We start from the raw sequence: 17,610 nt of genomic DNA, 5'->3' as shown, positions 1-17,610 counted from the left end.
CTCACGGAAAACAGCTTGTTCTTGGATATCTTTCAATAGATGGTGTCTTGTTCTTCTTCTCCGAGTGTAACCGATTCCACTGTCTTGGTTTTGTATAGCTTAGCGTGTTGACATAGTAGTTTGCCACAAAACTACTCCTAACACTTCGTCTCAACAAAAAAAAAAAGAGAAAAAAATTAACTCCTGCTACATACACTACACAAACGTGTCGGCGAACAGCCATCTTCTTTTCTATTCTTATGCACATCTTTGAAAAAATAAGGCCCTAAAAAATCAAGCTGACCTATCGTATTGAAATTGATGAAGTCTTCGCAGTCATCTTCTTTTACTATTTCGTCACGGCCATCTTTTTTTACTCTACGTACATCACCGAAAAAACTAAATTGGAAACGTATGAAGAGCTGAACATAGTAGACCGGCCGGGGATTATACCACTGTCTTGGTTTTGTATAGGTTCACTTGTTCACATATATACTCCGTAGTAGTTTGCCACAAAACTACTCCTACCACTTCGTCTCAAAAAAGAAAAAGAAAATCCTACTACATAAGTACCCTACCCAAACGTGTCGGCGAACAGCCGGAGATAAAAACACGAGCTGATCGAACTCAGTAGCCGCTGTCCACTGGGAAAACGTACGGCGGGTCGTCCACCGGCACGTCGCTGAACCCGTCGCCTCCGGTGTAGAACCCAGCGAAGTCGGCCCCTGGTTCCCGCACGAAGACATCCTGCCGGTCGGTGCCGTACAACATCCCGTCGCCGTCGACGCGCATCTTCTTTCCCACATGGACTTCCCCGTCGAGAAGCAGACGCGGCCTCTTGGGCTCCGCGCCGTCGCCCGGGAATAATCCGGCGTCGCTGCTCGAGCTGCCCATGAGGCGGCGCAGCACGTCGGGGTCTCCGACGACCTTGAGGAGGAAGGCGAGCATCAGCTTGGGCCGGCGCTCGGCGTCCTGCACCCGGCGCCACATCGCCGCCACGCGCTCCTCGGTGGCCCTCTGCTCCTCCTTGAGCCGCATCACCTCCATGGCCAACATGGCGCTGCTGCTGTCTTCATCCTCCGCGTGGTCGTCCTTGGAAGGACGCCTGGCGCCGCCGCTCTGGCGGCGGCGCACGATGCGGGGGAGGAGGTGCGTCTGGCCGCGGAGGAAGGAGGAGTGCGCGAACTCCCAGCGGTCCGGGTCGACCTTGCGGAAGCCGTAGGTGTTGAGCTGCCGGACGAAGCTGGAGAAGTTGGCGTGCTTGAAGTGCGCCGGCAGCAGCATCTCCGAGAAGGCGAAGGGGTCGGCGACGACGAAGCTGTTGCTGGCCGGCCCCCACGCGACCACGGCGTCCGTCGCCGGGTCGTCCACCATGCCGTACGTCTTGGCCACGAACGGCGCCACCATGCCGCCGCCGGCGCTGCTCATCTTAATTTCACTCCAAGCAAAAGGAAAGCACGGTGGCGAGAATGACTTGTAATGTGATGGAGCAGCTGGCCAGCAAAGTGAAAGGGAAACGCTGATGTCCTGCGTACTGGTGGTGGTGACAGTGGGAGCCGAGTTATATATATAAATGGGATACGGCAGGCACAGGGAGGCGGCCGTATCTGTGGACGCGTGTGAGCGCTGCGTGGCGACCCCTCACGAGGCGAGGAAGATCGATCTTGATACGTGTCCCTCACTAACATTGAATCATCCGGCTGTCAAGTATCAGCATCCTTACATTTAATCGAAAGCCGCCCTGTCAACATCTGCATACGTGAGTTAACTACTACCAAATGTAGAGCGTAGTGTGACCCTCGAGCTCGACGGGCCCAAATACGTGCCACTTCCGTCTTGGGTGAGCAAAGATATTAGACGGAAACCCGATCTTGGACCTCGATTGTCGCGTTCGCGTTCATCTATTGGGGCGTGGGTGACACTCCTTCTGCAAAACAAAGCGGCAACAATTGCTTTCCGTTTCTTTAATATAGAAGATGTTCTCTAAACTATTTTAGCGAGTAAAGAAAGGATCTAACGTGTGGACAGGGGACGAACACCCCGTCAGGGAAAAGGGGTTGATGCATTCAAAAATCAAAATGGAGCGGTTCGGCCCCTCCCCAGCTGATTGGTCCAAAATTTGTCGCGTGCCGGAGATATGCCTGAGACCGACCTGCGACCACGCACGCATCCGCCATCGGGTCTAGTACGTGGCGACCAACTGCGCCCTGGTGCTCCATGCTAATTCCAAGCGTATCGTCCACGTTGTCGTTTGTATTATTGTATGTATATATTGTCATACCATCTATAGCATTACAGCTAAAACTTACAAATTCGATCCCTTAAAACTGATTCGTCAGCCTTTATTATTGACCATTTTCCTCTCTTCCTTTCGCAGCTGGAAGCCTAGCCGCCGTTAGGAGAGGATAATCTTCCAGCACTGTCCTTGAACGATCTCGATAGTCGGTGATGAGGAGGGTCGTCAGATCCATGTGTGTGGATCATTTTTAGTTCTTACAGTTTAGGTTTTTAGTTGTTCATTGTCTTGGCTGTATACAGATTTTATCTAAATTTTTAGGCGGGTTTTAGAGATTCAGGTATAAATGCTTTAATTTTGATAAATTCGGTCACATACGCCTGCGCAGCGTCCGATTGCGTTTGCGTCGGTAGTACCTTATACTTAATGATATGCATCCAAATAACTCATTTTACATTTCCTTAATTCTTTATTTTTAAATAGCCATAACCCACTAGCTAATTTTTCTCTCCATATAACAATGCCGCATCATCAAGTCATGCATGGAGTCATAAGTTATTTTTTCATTAATCTTTTTACGATGCCACATCATCATGTCATGCACGGGGCTCAACTCATGTTTCAAGTCCCTGATTCAACCCGCTAATTCCGTTTGAAGGTTTGTGCAGCAATATGAAATGTGTCAAGAAACTATGCTTGATCATGAGGACAATGTTGGATTCACTAGTGAAACAATAGCTCTGTCGCTATACTCTCAATACACATACTTTTGAGCTTTACCAAAAAAATCAAAACAAAAATAAATGTTGATTTTTTGGCCTAGTCTCTGTGTGATTTGGTTTATGACCTGTTTCTTCTGATGTTGCAGGTACAACATTGCAAGCCAAGCTGCTGCTTACTACACCCGCAACGTCTTTGATAAGTCTCAGGAATAGGTGATTGCATCTACCGGCTTCATTATCAACCAAGACACTCACTACCAAGGGCAAGGCCTCTTGTTTGAGCTAAAATCAAGCTCCTATGAGAACCCAAAGTTATATTATGTGTATGTTATGATGGATGAAGGGGTGTTCGAATGTAGCTGTCACTACTTTGAGATGAACGGGATGATTTGTGCACACATAATACGGGCAATGGTTCATCTCAATGTCCAAGTATTTCCACATCAATACTTGTTGGATAGGTGGTATGAAGCAGCCACAACAAGCATGGGCAGGACAGGACTAGTTGGTTGCAGGACTTCGGGCACCCCTTGACGAACATGCTGAAATACAACTCCTTGTGTGGAAGGTTAACATGGTTGGCCTCTAATGCATGTTGCAATGATGGTGCCTACAGAATATTAGCTGAAGCAATTAAACTTCTTGATCCTGCCATAGCAGCGGTGAGGAGAGGAGCACTGCCAGATCAAGAAGCAACACAACAGACTGAACCCCCAACACCACCCGCTGTAGCAACGGTAACATTGGATGATGACCTATGACAACATCAAAGTCAATTCGGGTATGCTACAAAACCCAGCTCGTGTCCCTAAGGAAGGCCGACCAACTAATACACAGAAGAGAAAAAAGACGTCGGTAGAGCAGCGAGATGATGAAGAAAAGAAGAAGGCAAAACAATAAGAGAAGAAGCCAACAACATCAGGAAAGCCAAGAGATGTGAAAAGGACTATTCGTTGCAAGCACCGCAACAAATTAGGTCACAACATTCAAACATGTGCCCGCCCCCTAAAATCTACAATGGAGGCGGCGACGGCACCCCAAAATGTCAGTTCTACTATGGGGTTGGACATGCAGTCCCAGATTGTCGGTTCCACTCCGAAACAACTCCGTCTCTTGTTCATCTAAGAGTTCTCCTTTGATTGTCTCTGTTTTCCTAGCATCCTCAGGCTCTAAGGTCATTTCTAATCGATCCCTTATAACCGGTTAGAGGAGTAAAAATGTGGTTGTACTCCTCTATCCAACACCTAGCCGATTCACAATCCATTGTAAGGAAGTATTTTTTTCACTCTGGCCATAAAACCTCCTTATTAATTTAATCCACCGCGCAACAGCTGAGTAAAAAACTCCACTCTCTCTTCCCTTCCTCTGTCTCTCCTCCTCCCCCGCCCTTGTCGTCGGTGCCTACACCACCGTTTCCCGACGCCCCCCTCCAATCTCATGGCCAGACGCGGTGGCCGGATCGAGGTCCCCGCCGCTGATCCAGAGCCTCGATCCACGCCGACATGGGACCCGTGCAACCTTCTTCGCCGGATCTTCCTCAGCCAGTCGTTGTCGCTCCTGTGTCGATGTCGTCGCCCCCCTCTCTCTTTAGCTTCCCTGACGTCTCCGCGCATCGGCCACCGCAGAGGAGCTATCACGACATCCGACAAGGGGGTGGGGGTACTTGGGTGGCCGAGATTCGAGATAGGGAGACCGGCCAACGCCATCGCCTCAGCTCCTTTCACAAGACGAATTCGCCACGCTCGAGTACGACCGTTGGGACGTCCGGATGCACGGCGTCAAGGTGTGCCCCAACTTCACATTTGGGGCGGCGCATGTCCATCTTGAGCCGCCATTGCTGGGGATTGTATGTGCAGCGATGGCCAGGGAGGATCGGGCAGCAAGGGAGTTACTCGTAGCGGAGGCACATGGCAGACATCCGCCGCGAGTACCCGCAATTGGTGGACGCGGAGCGACATCGTTTCACCAATGAGGAGGTGGACGGGGCGGGCGTCGTCATGTCCGACGAGGAGGAAGGGGGGGGGACGAGGAGGAGATCGACGTCCAAGAATGTCGCTGCATCTACCCAACATCGCCGCCGACGGCATAGGGTTGGACCCCATGAGCGGTGGCATACGCGGGCGGAATGGATAGAGCTATATAAGAAAGATTAGTTTAAACCGGAGTTGAATCTATGTCTAGCTTATGTAGAATCTATGTCGAGTTTAAACCAAAGTTTAAATTAAGTAGCCATTATGTTGAAATTCGGTTGTTTTAATCAAATCTATTTTGAATTTTATGCACATTTGGGTTTAACTACCTTATATACAAGGGGTCAGTTAGAAACGGTCAAAATTTAATGAAGTAAATATATTTAACTAAGGTTTTACTTTATGAGATACTCCACTATTTTTAGGGGACAAATGGCCTAACAACAACAAAAAATGGGATCCATTTTTAAACGGGAGAGATTTGTAAATCAAATCTGACTTCCCAAACCCCTAAATCTCATTCACCATGGCTTCTGCCCAAGGGTCCTCCGCCGTCGGCTGTCGTCAGCGGCGTGGAGCGCCTCGCTGCCGATAGTAACGACCGCCTCTTGAGGAAATCGCCGCCGCACGGAGCGCCTCCGCGGTGAGTTCCCCCTCGGTGCTTGAATCGAATGAATCTGAACCGGTTTCAGTTCCCATTTCTCCGCAAAATTTACTTCATTTGGGGGAAGAAGGCCCCAGATCTCGGCTCTCGCAGCAGCTTCCGTTGGAGTATCGCCTGCTCGTGGCATCCATCAACGCTCACCTACAGCTTCCTTCAGATGTTGTTCAGAAACAAAACAGATCTTGCCAGGAAAAGCTCTGGATTTGGCGTACCTGCACTACCTCCGTTTCTAAATACTCCCTCCATTCCTAAATATAAAACCTTTTAAAGATTACAATACAGATGTATATAAACATATTTTAGGGTATAGTTTCATTCATTTTGCTCCGTATGTAGTCCATAGTAGAATTTATAAAAGGTCTTATATTTAGAAACGGAGTACATATGAACGTATATATACTTGTTTTAGAATGTATATTCATTCATTTTGCTTTGTACGTAGTCCGTAGTGAAATCTAAGACATATACTCCCTCCCTTCCTAGATATAAGTCTTTTTAGAGGTCTCATTAGAGAACTAGATACGGATGTATGTTGACATATTTTAGAGTATATATTTCCTTATTTTGCTCCGTATGCAGTCCCTCAATGAAATATCTAAAAAGGCTTATATTTAGGAATTGAAGGAGTAGAAGTTTCATATTAGTAGAATATTCGCAGGCAACGCAATAGGTTCAAAGTGATTTTTGCATAAGTATATGTATTATGGGACCGGTATGGATAACAGTTACAATTTGTTTTTCAAAATGGGCGCAAAAGATTTGCCTCATCGATTAATTAATCGAGAAGAAAAGATTTGTCTAGTTAATTAACGAAGACCGATACATAAAGACCACATGCGGACTACTCGCTAAGAAAGAAACTTCGGTGACCCCATGATCAACCCGACAAACATACATAACACGCAATCCTTCACACTTTTGTGTCCTAAAGAAACCCCAACTAATCAAAGGTTAAAGACCACGAACACCATCAAACCCACGAAGATAAGCCAACCGGAGATATCATTCATTAAACAGCCGCAAACGCTTTGCCAATGGCATCACTCTTCTTGCCTATGCTCCCGAGAGCCTTCTTCGCTTTCTTGATTTTGTCCGTAGAAGCCTCCTCCGCTAGAAGACAAGCAATCGTCTTGCCAGACCCAATACTAGCTGCCTCCAAAGATGAGAGCAATCCATCAAGCTTTTTTATGAAGATCATCATCAATACGTGTCAACATATCTTCACGGTCAAAGACAGTCAACCGAATGGACTTTGGCGCCAAAGCACCTAACTCATCAACCTCCACACCCACATATGCCACATGTCCAACAACCATAGGTGTGAGAGCAATAACAACATCCAAACCTCTATAGTCCACAAAGGTAAGCGGCTGACCGGGCTCCAACAATTGCGATGAGGTCGCAATCGATATCGTCGAGGCCCCTTCAAGCGATATTATCTCCTTACGAAGCACCATCTGTGATTTCAAAGCTGGTGGGAAAATGTTATTTGATATGAATTCAATAGATGAATGGAGAACGAAAGTCTGTTAAAATGCTAAATTATTCAGAAAAAGATTAAAAGATGGCATGATAAAAGAAGATGAGCTCGGGGAGGCACGCCCAGAGGCCGCGCCATCAGCGCGCTAGGAAGCTGGTTTGCACGGCGACGCGGACTCAGCCCAGCCGCCCAAGGTCGTCCCCGTACGGAGCACCACCGGAGCTTGCTCCATCTGGAGGCGGCAGCGGTGAGCGCCTGATGCGGCGTCCCGATGGGAACTCCATTCGCGAGGGAAAATTGAGGAGGGTACCCTAAACACGCGACCCCGCGCCAATAAGGACTAGTTCTTTTCACCTCATAATTCTTTAGAATCATAATTCTGGGAAACTGCCCATAGAATCATCTGGCCACAAAATTGTTTGTCCACTTCTTTTCTGTGATTCTAGCATGTAATTATTGTATGAGTTTCTTGTTGAAATGTTTCAAACGCCCCTAGATTGAAATGATTGATGAATGGCTAACACTTGATTATTTCTAACAGTTTATGTATAATATGAAAACAAAAAAGAGCCGCAAATCTAATAAACTATATAATATTACAATACAAAAGCAAGTTGCAAATATCATAAAGGGCTTAATGTTACAATTTAGAACCAGCGTTGGAAATGTCATTGCTTAACATTACAAGTTAAATGCGAGTTGCAAACTACAAATAGATGATGGATCTCAAGGTACAAGACTGACATCAATAGCCTCACATGTAGCGACCATGGTACCGTCATCTTAAGGTGGTAAAGCACTGGCATGTACACATCATTATTAAACTTGTCAAAATGCTCATCACGTAACTTGCTATCACGAATATAGTTGTGAAGATGCATGCATGTAGTGATGATCATCTTTTGGGTCTCCGGTTTATATCGTGGTATGCCTTGAAGAATACGTCATTTCATTTTAAGAACATCAAACGATCTTTCGACAACATTTCACAAAGAAGAATGAAAATGGTTGAATATCTCATACCTCCCCATAGGAGGGTGTTGTTGGAAATAAGGTATATGATACCGTTGCCTTTTGTATGATGCTAGATATTCAACTTTGTTGGGATATCCGGAGTTGACAAGGTAGTATTTATCTACAATAAGACATCATGTATATAAGAATATGCATGCATACACATACATAATAATATGCGTTCGTATATACAAAATATTACCTGTGGATGGCTGTGGAAAGAGCACATATAATAGTCATCCATACAAATTAAGAGCACGTATAGCAGCCACCCATACAAATTAAGAACACATATAGCAACCATTCATACAAATTAAGAGCACATATCGCAGCCATTCATATAAATTAACAGTGCATATCGCAGCCATCCATAAAAATTAACAACATCATAAAGAAATATAATAAAGAGAGCATGCAGGAGAAGAAATGAAGGGGGTGAATAGCTCACCTGATGCAGGGAGGGAGAGATGGTCGGTCGGTCGCGCCCTACTGCCGGGCAGACGGAATGGAGGGCGGCCGGGCAAACAGAATGGACGGGCGGCCGGGCATGTCCTGCTGAAGGTCCGGTCGGGGAGGCGTCGAGAAGTGGCGGCCCGACAGGAAGGAGAGGATGAGAAAGGGCGACCGGTCTTGGGCGGCGGCGCAGGAGACTCTCGCCGACGGATCTGACGAGGCCGGTCTGGCGACCCTCCAACCCTAGCAGGAGGAACGAGCAGTGGGGAGGGGGCAAAGCATGGTTCGATGGAAATCGGAGATTTGGGTCTCGCTCGCTTTGGCTCTCGAGTGGCATTCTAGCCGTAAATTATGTTTTTCAATAGGGGTAGTGGTTCAAACCGAACAATTTTCTTTTGAGAGACTGGTCAGAATTGTGAGAATCGCCAACGTTCGGTAATTCTAGATTGCACTAAAATTATAAGATGATTTTAGATGATTTCTGGGACAGAGATGAGTTCTTTTGTCATGTTTATTCCTGAAGTAGTAATTCTTCCGAATTGAGTCAAAAAAAACTGGCCCTAAAAACGGCAACTGGTCCGTTACGGGCCAAACCAGCCCAGGAAGCACATTTAGCAGGCCCAGACATCACGGCCCACGAAGCGACAATATCTGCCTCTTGTTCGGATAGGAGGACGCAGCAGAGCTCACTCACTCAGTCGCATCACCGAGCTCGCGGCGATGGACGTGGCGGGGGCACAGGCGCGCGCGCTGCCGCTGCTCCTCGGACGGCCGGCGGCCTCCCTCCGGTGCACCATATCGTTCTCCTGCGGCAGCGCCCGGAGGAGCTGGGCCGCGGCCGCCACCACGGCGGATGGGGAGGACGGCGGCCGCGGCTACGAGCGGGTGGCCATGGACACCCCCGGCGCGTACCGGCTCGTGGACCGGAGCACCGGAAAGAGCGTCATAGTGTGGGGCGGCGTCGACGACGGCGAGGATCCCAGCGTGCCATCCCCGGCGGTCCTCTCCAGGGTCACCGCCGACCGCTCCGCCTCCAAAGGTTCGCCGTCCATTTGGCAATGTAAATTTTCTTAGGCGAATTTTAGCAAAAATGTTCATGGACGGGTTAAATTTAGCCGAGATTTCATGAAATTTGTAGTGCTTGGGAGTGAAATGTATTACTTTACCTGAAGAAAAATGGGGCAATTTGTGACACTACAGTCTACAGGTGCAGCAAATGGGGGGAGTAGTGCAGGTGTCGGGAGCTTCGGGAGACTGAAGGCGCAGAAAGTGCAAGCTTTAGCTAGGAGATCAGCGGCACAACTCAAGAGGGAGGGCACTTCTAGCCGCACAAGCATCGCCCAGCGTAACGAGCCTCCGTCTGCCGATTCCGATGAAGAGGGCAACAATTCTGGAAGAAGGAAGTTTGTCCCGGACCCAGCGCGCCGCGCTAAACCGAATGGTGACTCTAGGGATGCGAGGACCAGCGCCGTGCGTTCTCTGAATTCTGTCCTGAGGCAATACAAAGGTGATGATGATTCAGATTTTTCTGATGAAGAGCCTGCTTCTGGCCCCAAAGTTTGGGGTAAAGTTGCCGATGTTACGTCTTATAGAAGAGAGGATCGGAAGCAGAAGGTCCCTTTAGACAGTGGGTTTTTCAGTCGCAGGTCTTTTAAGGAGATTGGCTGCGGCGATGAGATTCTAGGTGCGTTGAGAACCTTTGGGTTTCCTCAACCATCACATATTCAGGTAAACACATTATTCTTTACTTTTGCAGAGGCAAAAACAAATTGAATTGTCAGCTTGATGTCCATGAATGTTGCATATCACTTGTTCTCCAGTAAAACACATCAGTAGTCAGTATCTTAGTCCATTCTTATCAAGTTACTGAATTATTACACACATGCATGTATGAGTTATGTCCATATATGCTAAACATGCTTTCGTCTTAGGCTATGGCATATGCTCCTGTCTTGGAGGGGAGGAGTTGCATTATTGCTGATCAAAGTGGGTCTGGCAAGACATTGGCATATCTTTGCCCTATAGTTCAAAATTTAAGAAAGGAAGAAGCTATGGGGATCCACAAACCATCTCCCAGGAACCCACGAGTCGTAATATTGACACCTACTGCTGAACTTTCATCTCAGGTATACCATACTACTTACTGAATGTGATGTTGCTGAGGCTTTCTGGTAGTTCTAGTATGAATTTAAGGAGAATAACTATGGAATAACCTGTTGAGTCATTTCTCTAAATACAGGTCCTTCAGAATTGCCGTTCAATATCGAAATCTGGGGTTCCCTTCAGGTCTATGGTTGCAACCGGTGGATTTCGACAGAAGACACAGCTAGAAAGCCTTGATCAAGAGCTAGATGTACTTATAGCAACACCTGGTCGTTTCTTGTATCTGCTTCAGGAAGGCTTTGTGCAGCTAAATAACCTCAGATGGTATGGCTGCTCCTTTTTCTGGTCATTTTTTTAAAGTTGAACATAGAGATAAATAAGTGGGTGCACTAGATAGCCTAAGACCTAACTTAATATGTTTGTGCCCCCTAATTGCAGTGCTGTGTTTGATGAAGTGGATATTTTATTTAGTGAAGAAGGCTTTGAACAAGTGCTTCATCAGTTGATTACTATCGCACCAGTGACCACACAGTATCTTTTCGTCACTGCCACTCTCCCTCTTGATATATATAACAAGGTTGTTGAAACATTTCCTGACTGTGAGGTGCTCATGGGGCCTAGTGTCCACCGGACGAGCGCCCGTCTTGAAGAGGTGAGTCATTGCTCACCTTCTTAGTTTATGTAACCTTTTACTATGCTGCATATACTGTCTGAAAACGCTTCTAGGAAATACTTGTACTCCTTTTTTTTTTTAGAAAAGGAGGATATACCCCCGGCCTCTGCATCTAGACGATGCATACAGCCATTTTATTAATTATTCACAGAGACCATACAAAGTAATACATCAGTCAGCCTGAAGCCACCATCTAGACAACACATGTTGCTACTCCTATTCCTTGATGAAGGTGTGCTGAATATCCGGGCCAAATACCAAACAGATATCGCACCAAATCCTAATATCTATAGTCTGATGCTCCAGCCCAGCCACCACTGAGACTGGATCCCAAACTGGTCCGGCGCAGAGGCCGCCTCCACCATCTACCACCGTACCCTCTCCAGAGCTAGAACAAACACATCATCCTTGCGAGGTCTGCCGTCGACGCCACCACGGTGCCAGACAGCGCCACCATCCTGCACGTGTCCGCCTACACGTGCCTGTCGACGAACCACCGCAGCGCCATTGCCGCCGGGCTACACCGTATGGCTCACGGTAGACCAAACACCGCTCCTCCTCTTGTCCCGTCCACCCAGCACGTACTCCAAAACGATGCCCTCAGGAGGGAAATGACATCGAAGATGCCATCATCGTCCGCCCGGTAGATCCAGATCTAAGGTTTCCCTCGGAGCATCACGAGTGTGGTGCCACGACCTGCAACAACGATGCCATGGGCTGGTAACGACGTCCTAGACGCCGCCATCGTCCGCCATGACCAAGGTCGGCGCGGTTTTCACCGGAAGTCGCGACCCCCCGATCTCGTGGCTGGATGGAACCGAGGGAGGCACGTCATGTAGACGAAGACCGCCATTGGCATGCCGGCAGGGGCCTCGCCGCCCCACACCGATCCTCCTCGCGCCACCAGCCGAAGAAGTCCAAGCCGTGACGGATCTGGGCAGGAAACGCCAGATCCACAACCCTCGATGACCGCCCTTGCGTGCAGCCGCTGCCCTCGCCGGATGGAGCGCCTCCGCCGCCATCCAACCTGACCACGGCCGGCCATGGGGCCACGAACGCCGCCGCACATCAGGTCCGCTGCCCTGACCGCCGCCCCCGTCTTCCCCGCGCGCGACGGCCCCTCCGCCTCGCTGGGGCTCCGCGGCACCACCCGCCCTGGCTCTAAGGCGCAGGGCCCGCCGCCACCGCGGCCCTTGCCGGCAGCAGCGGCGGCCGAGGAAGGAGGGAACCGCTCTGGCGGCTAGGGCTTCGGGGGGCCCTAGCGTCGCCCGAGGGGAGGCGACGCGAGGGGGTACGGGAGCATTTTTCACTTGTACTCCTGAAGTGACTTGTCTCTCTGTTGCTGCTGACATTGTTTACAACTTCAGAATTTTTTGCATAAAAGTAAAACAATGGTATTGGTATCATGTGGTATTGTTCTTCTAGAGTGATTACATTTTACATTTGTCCTGTTACACTACAGATTCTTGTGGACTGCAGTGGAAATGATAATGATGAAAAGAATCCGGAAACAGCCTTTTCCAACAAGAGAACGGCACTTCTGAAGATTATTGAGGAATCTCCCGTTCGTAAAACAATTGTTTTCTGCAACAAGGTACTAGTTTCTCTGGGTATCATAAAAAATATCAAACAAACATAACAAAAAGTAGCAGTGTGTGACAACTAGTCCCATGCTTTCTGTTGGCAGATTGAGACATGTAGAAAGGTTGAGAACGTGCTGACACGGTTGGACAGGAAAGCAACACAGATAAAGGTCCTACCGTTCCATGCTGCATTGGACCAGGCGAAACGCATCGCAAACATGAAGGAGTTCCTGAAGAAGCAGACTACGGACTCGATGTTCCTCGTGTGCACGGACAGGTCTGTATTCAACTGAACAACATTTCTGCATTAATAATTTCTGGTTTCAAAGCCATTGCTTTCACTAAACCGCTGGACTGGATGTGTATCATTTACTTGATGGTTGTAGGGCGTCACGAGGTATCGACTTCACGAACGTGAACCACGTGGTGCTGTTCGACTACCCCCGCGACCCGAGCGAGTACGTGCGGAGGGTCGGCAGGACGGCCCGTGGCGCGTCGGGCGACGGCAAGGCTTTCGTATTCGCGGTGGGCAAGCAGGTGTCCCTTGCCAGGAGGGTGATGGAGAGGAACCTCAAGGGGCACCCGCTGCACGACGTCCCGTGCTTCTAGTTCTAGAAGTGGGGGTTATGATGATGCTCCTCTGCCCCCACAGCTGTAGCAAGTATTTGCAGTAGTATGTATGCTAGTATACGCACCGTGTATACACACTACTGTCACATGTAGGATATGTATGCTAGTATTCTGCTGATCATGCCTGTATGCTGCTGATCATACAGTAAAAAAATAAATATGTGTACAATGAGAAGCGCAAGGCGTTTATTAACATTCAAAATAAATGCAAGGCATTCATGTTCAGATGATTCAGTGGTGGTAGCAACTCAACTAGTGGTGGCAGATTCACCAAGCTGGACTTGTTAATGTTGCTGTGCTGGTAAGTTCAGAAAGGAGAAGAAACATGGAGTTGCTGTTGTGTTGGATGCGGGCTGTTGGATGTCTTGCCTTTGCTGAAGATGTTGTATTAGGCCTGTGTCAATGGAGGTTTTTTAGTGCGGGTTCATAGGCGTTTTGCTGATGTGTCGCACTAGTTCATGATGAGAGAGAGAGAGTAAGGTTGTATCTTAGCTAAGATACAACATTTGCACGCCACTACATGTAAAAATGGTTAATAACCCAATCACATCTATGCGAGCACCAAATCATTAAATTTAGAGACAACCTTTAAGAAACAATGCATTGCTTTTCAATTTCAGGGTCAATTAGCTAAAAAATTTAGTAAATGCATGAAAAATACCAAATGAAGTCAGAAAATGTTGAAAATTGATGATGTGGCTTTGAATGGTGCATTTTAAACACACAAAAAGGCTGGAGTTCAAATAAGTTCAAGAAATGAAATCCCTTTGTAGCAGATGAGTTTTCGTATGAAACCGTGATACTTCGAAATAGATTATCCGATTTGTACACGAAGTGCATCCAGTTTTTGCCGTAACCCTCTTAACTTTTTAGCACATGCTATGTGTGTGAAATAATGATACCATGCCAACTTTCAACCTTTTCAGAGTTCATTTGTAGTGCTTTTCAATTTCAGGGTCATTTAGCTCAAAGAATCAGTAAATGCAGGAAAAATACCAAATGAAGTCAGAAAGGGTTGAGAATTGATGATCTGTCTTTCAATGGTGTATTTTGAACACAAAAAAGTCCGGAGTTCAAATAGGTTGAAGAAATGAAATCCCTTTGTAAAAGATGAGTTTTCGAATCAAACCCCGATACTTCGAAAGAGATTGTCCTATTTGTACAAGAAATGCATTCAGTTTTTGTCGTAACTCTCTCAACTTTTTAGCACATGATATGTGGGTGGAATGATGATACCATGCCAATTTTCAACCTTTTCAGGGTTCATTTGTAGTGCTTTTCAATTTCAGGATCAATTAGCTCAAAGAATCAGTAAATGCATGAAAAATACCAAATGAAGTCGGAAAGGGTTGAAAATTGATGATGTGGTTTTGAATGGTGCATTTTGAACACGCAAAAAGTTTGGAAATCAAATAAGTTGAAGAAATGAAATCCCTTTGTAACAGATGAGTTTTCGAATGAAACCTTGATACTTTGAAAGAGATTGTCTGATTTGTACACGAAGTGCATCCAGTTTTTGCCGTAACCCTCTCAACTTTTTAGCACATGCTATGTGGGTGAAATGATGATACCATGCCAACTTTCAACCTTTTCAGAGTTCATTTGTAGTGCTTTTCAATTTTAGGTTCATTTAGCTGAAAGAATTAGTAAATGCAAAGGGTTGAAACTTTATGATGTGGCTTTGAATGGTGCATTATGAACACACAAAAATTCTGGAGGTCAAATAAGTTGAAGAAATTAAATCCCTTTGTAACAGATGAGTTTTCGTATGAAACCGTGATGCTTCGAAAGAGATTGTCTGATTTGAACAAGAAGTGCATCCAATTTTTGTCGTAACCTCTCAACTTTTTAACACATGGTATGTGGGTGAAATGATGATACCATGTCAACTTTCAACCTTTTCAGGGTTCATTTGTAGTGCTTTTCAATTTCGGGATCAATTAGCTCAAATAATCAGTAAATGCATGAAAAATACCAAATGAAGTCGGAAAGGGTTGAAAATTGATGATGTGGTTTTGAATGGTGCATTTTGAACACGCAAAAAGTTTGGACCCCAAATAAGTTGAAGAAATGAAATCCCTTTGTAACAGATGAGTTTTCGAATGAAACCCTCATACATTGAAAGAGATTGTCCGATTTTTACACGAAGTGCATTCAGTTTTTGCCGTAACCCTCTTAGCTTTTTAACACATGCTATGTGGGTGAAATGATGATACCATGCCAACTTTCAACCTTTTCAGAGTTCATTTGTAGTTCTTTTCAATTTGAAGGTCAATTAGCTCAAAGAATCAGAAAATGCATGAAAAATACCAAATGAACTCGGAAAGGGTTGGAAATTGATGATGTGGCTTTGAATGGTACATTTTGAACACACAAAAAGTCTGGAGTTCGAATAAGTTGAAGAAATGAAATCCATTTGTAACACATGAGTTTTCATATGAAACTGTGATATTTCAAAAGAGATTGTCCGATTTGTACACGAAGTGCATCCAGTTTTGGCCGTAACCTTCTCAACTTTTTAGCACATGCTATGTGGGTGAAATGATGATACCATGCCAACTTTCAACCTTTTCAGAGTTCATTTGTAGTGATTTTCAATTTCAGGGTCATTTAGCTGAAAGAATCACTAAATGAATGAAAAATATCAAATGAAGTCAGAAATGGTTGAAAATTGATGACGTGGCTTTGAATGGAGCATTTTGAACACATAAAAGTCTGGAGGTCAAATAAGTTGAAGAAATGAAATCCCTTTATAACAGATGAGTTTTCGTATGAAACTGTGATACTCCGAAAGAGATTGTCCGATTTGTACAAGAAGTGCATCCAGTTTTTGTTGTAACCGTCTCAACTTTTTAGCACATGATATGTGGGTGGAATGGTGATACCATGTCAACTTTAAACCTTTTCAGGGTTCATTTGTACTGCTTTTTAATTTCAGGGTCAATTAGCTTAAAGAATCAATAAATGCATGAAAAATACAAAATTAAGTAGGAAAGGGTTGAAAATTGATGATCTGGCTTTGAATGGTGCATTTTGAACACACAAAAATTCTGGAGCTCAAATAAGTTGAAGAAATGAAATCCCTTCGTAACAGATGAGTTTTCGTATGATATCGTGATAATTCGAATAAGATTGTCCGACTTGTACACGAAGTGCATCCAGTTTTTGCTGTAACCCTCTCAACTTTTTAGCACATGCTATGTGGGTGAAATGATGATACCATGCCAACTTTCAACATTTTCAGAGTTTATTTGTAGTGCTTTTCAATTTTAGGGTCATTTAGCTTAAAGAATTAGTAAATGCATGAAAAATACCAAATGATGTCCGAAAGGGTTGAAAATTGTTAATGTGGCTTTGAATGGTGTATTTTGAACACATAAAAAGTCTGGAGTTTAAATAAGTTGAAGAAATGAAATCCCTTTGTAACAGATGAATTTTCGTATGAAACCCTGATACTTCGAAAGAGATTGTCCGATTTATACACGAAGTGCATCCAATTTTTGTCGTAAACCTCTCAACTTTTTAGCACATGATATGTGGGTGAAATGATGATACCATGCCAACTTTCAACCTTTTCAGAGTTCATTTGTAGTGCTTTTCAATTTCAGGGTCAATTAGCTCAAATAATGAGTAAATGCATGAAAAATACCAAATGAAGTCGGAAAGGGTTGAAAATTGATGATGTGGCTTTGAATGGTGCATTTTGAATACAACAAAAGTCTGGAGCTCAAATAAGTTGAAGAAATGAAATCCCTTTGGAACACATGAGTTTTCGCATGAAACCCTCACACTTCGAAAGAGATTGTCCGATTTGTACACGAAGTGGATCTAGTTTTTGCCGTAACCCTCTCAACTTTTTAGCACATGCTATGGGGGTGAAATGATGATACCATGCCAACTTTCAAACTTTCAAGAGTTCATTTGTAATGCTTTTCAATTTCAGGTTCATTTAGCGAATCAGTAAATGCATGAAAAATACCACATGAAGTCAGAAAGGGTTGAAAATTGATGATGTGGTTTGAATGGTGCATTTTGAACACACAAAAAGTCTAGAGTTCAGATAAGTTCAAGAAATGAAATCCCTTTGTAACAGTTGAGTTTTC

General features: G+C 45.6%; 2 protein-coding genes across 2 annotated transcripts; one reads left to right on the top strand and one right to left on the bottom strand.

Annotated features, from left to right (window-relative positions):
• Window positions 1-439: 439 nt before the first annotated feature.
• LOC123447604 (heat stress transcription factor C-2a-like) lies at window positions 440-1,545 on the bottom strand. Its single transcript, XM_045124211.1, has one exon. It carries the CDS (start codon window positions 1,405-1,407, stop codon window positions 607-609), a length of 801 nt encoding a protein of 266 aa, XP_044980146.1. The 5' UTR covers window positions 1,408-1,545; the 3' UTR covers window positions 440-606.
• A 7,655-nt stretch (window positions 1,546-9,200) lies between these two features.
• Window positions 9,201-13,737, top strand: LOC123450053 (DEAD-box ATP-dependent RNA helicase 50-like). Its single transcript, XM_045127451.1, has 8 exons — window positions 9,201-9,557; window positions 9,726-10,246; window positions 10,450-10,644; window positions 10,758-10,945; window positions 11,060-11,273; window positions 12,757-12,888; window positions 12,982-13,154; window positions 13,264-13,737. The coding sequence occupies exons 1-8, from the start codon at window positions 9,239-9,241 to the stop codon at window positions 13,484-13,486; spliced, it is 1,965 nt and encodes a 654-aa protein (XP_044983386.1). The 5' UTR covers window positions 9,201-9,238; the 3' UTR covers window positions 13,487-13,737.
• The last annotated feature ends 3,873 nt before the right edge of the window (window positions 13,738-17,610 follow it).

The sequence above is a fragment of the Hordeum vulgare genome, chromosome 4H (assembly GCF_904849725.1).
Source record: "Hordeum vulgare subsp. vulgare chromosome 4H, MorexV3_pseudomolecules_assembly, whole genome shotgun sequence".
In the NCBI taxonomy this organism is placed as follows: domain Eukaryota; kingdom Viridiplantae; phylum Streptophyta; class Magnoliopsida; order Poales; family Poaceae; genus Hordeum; species Hordeum vulgare.
This window is presented reverse-complemented; position numbering and strand designations above follow the sequence as displayed.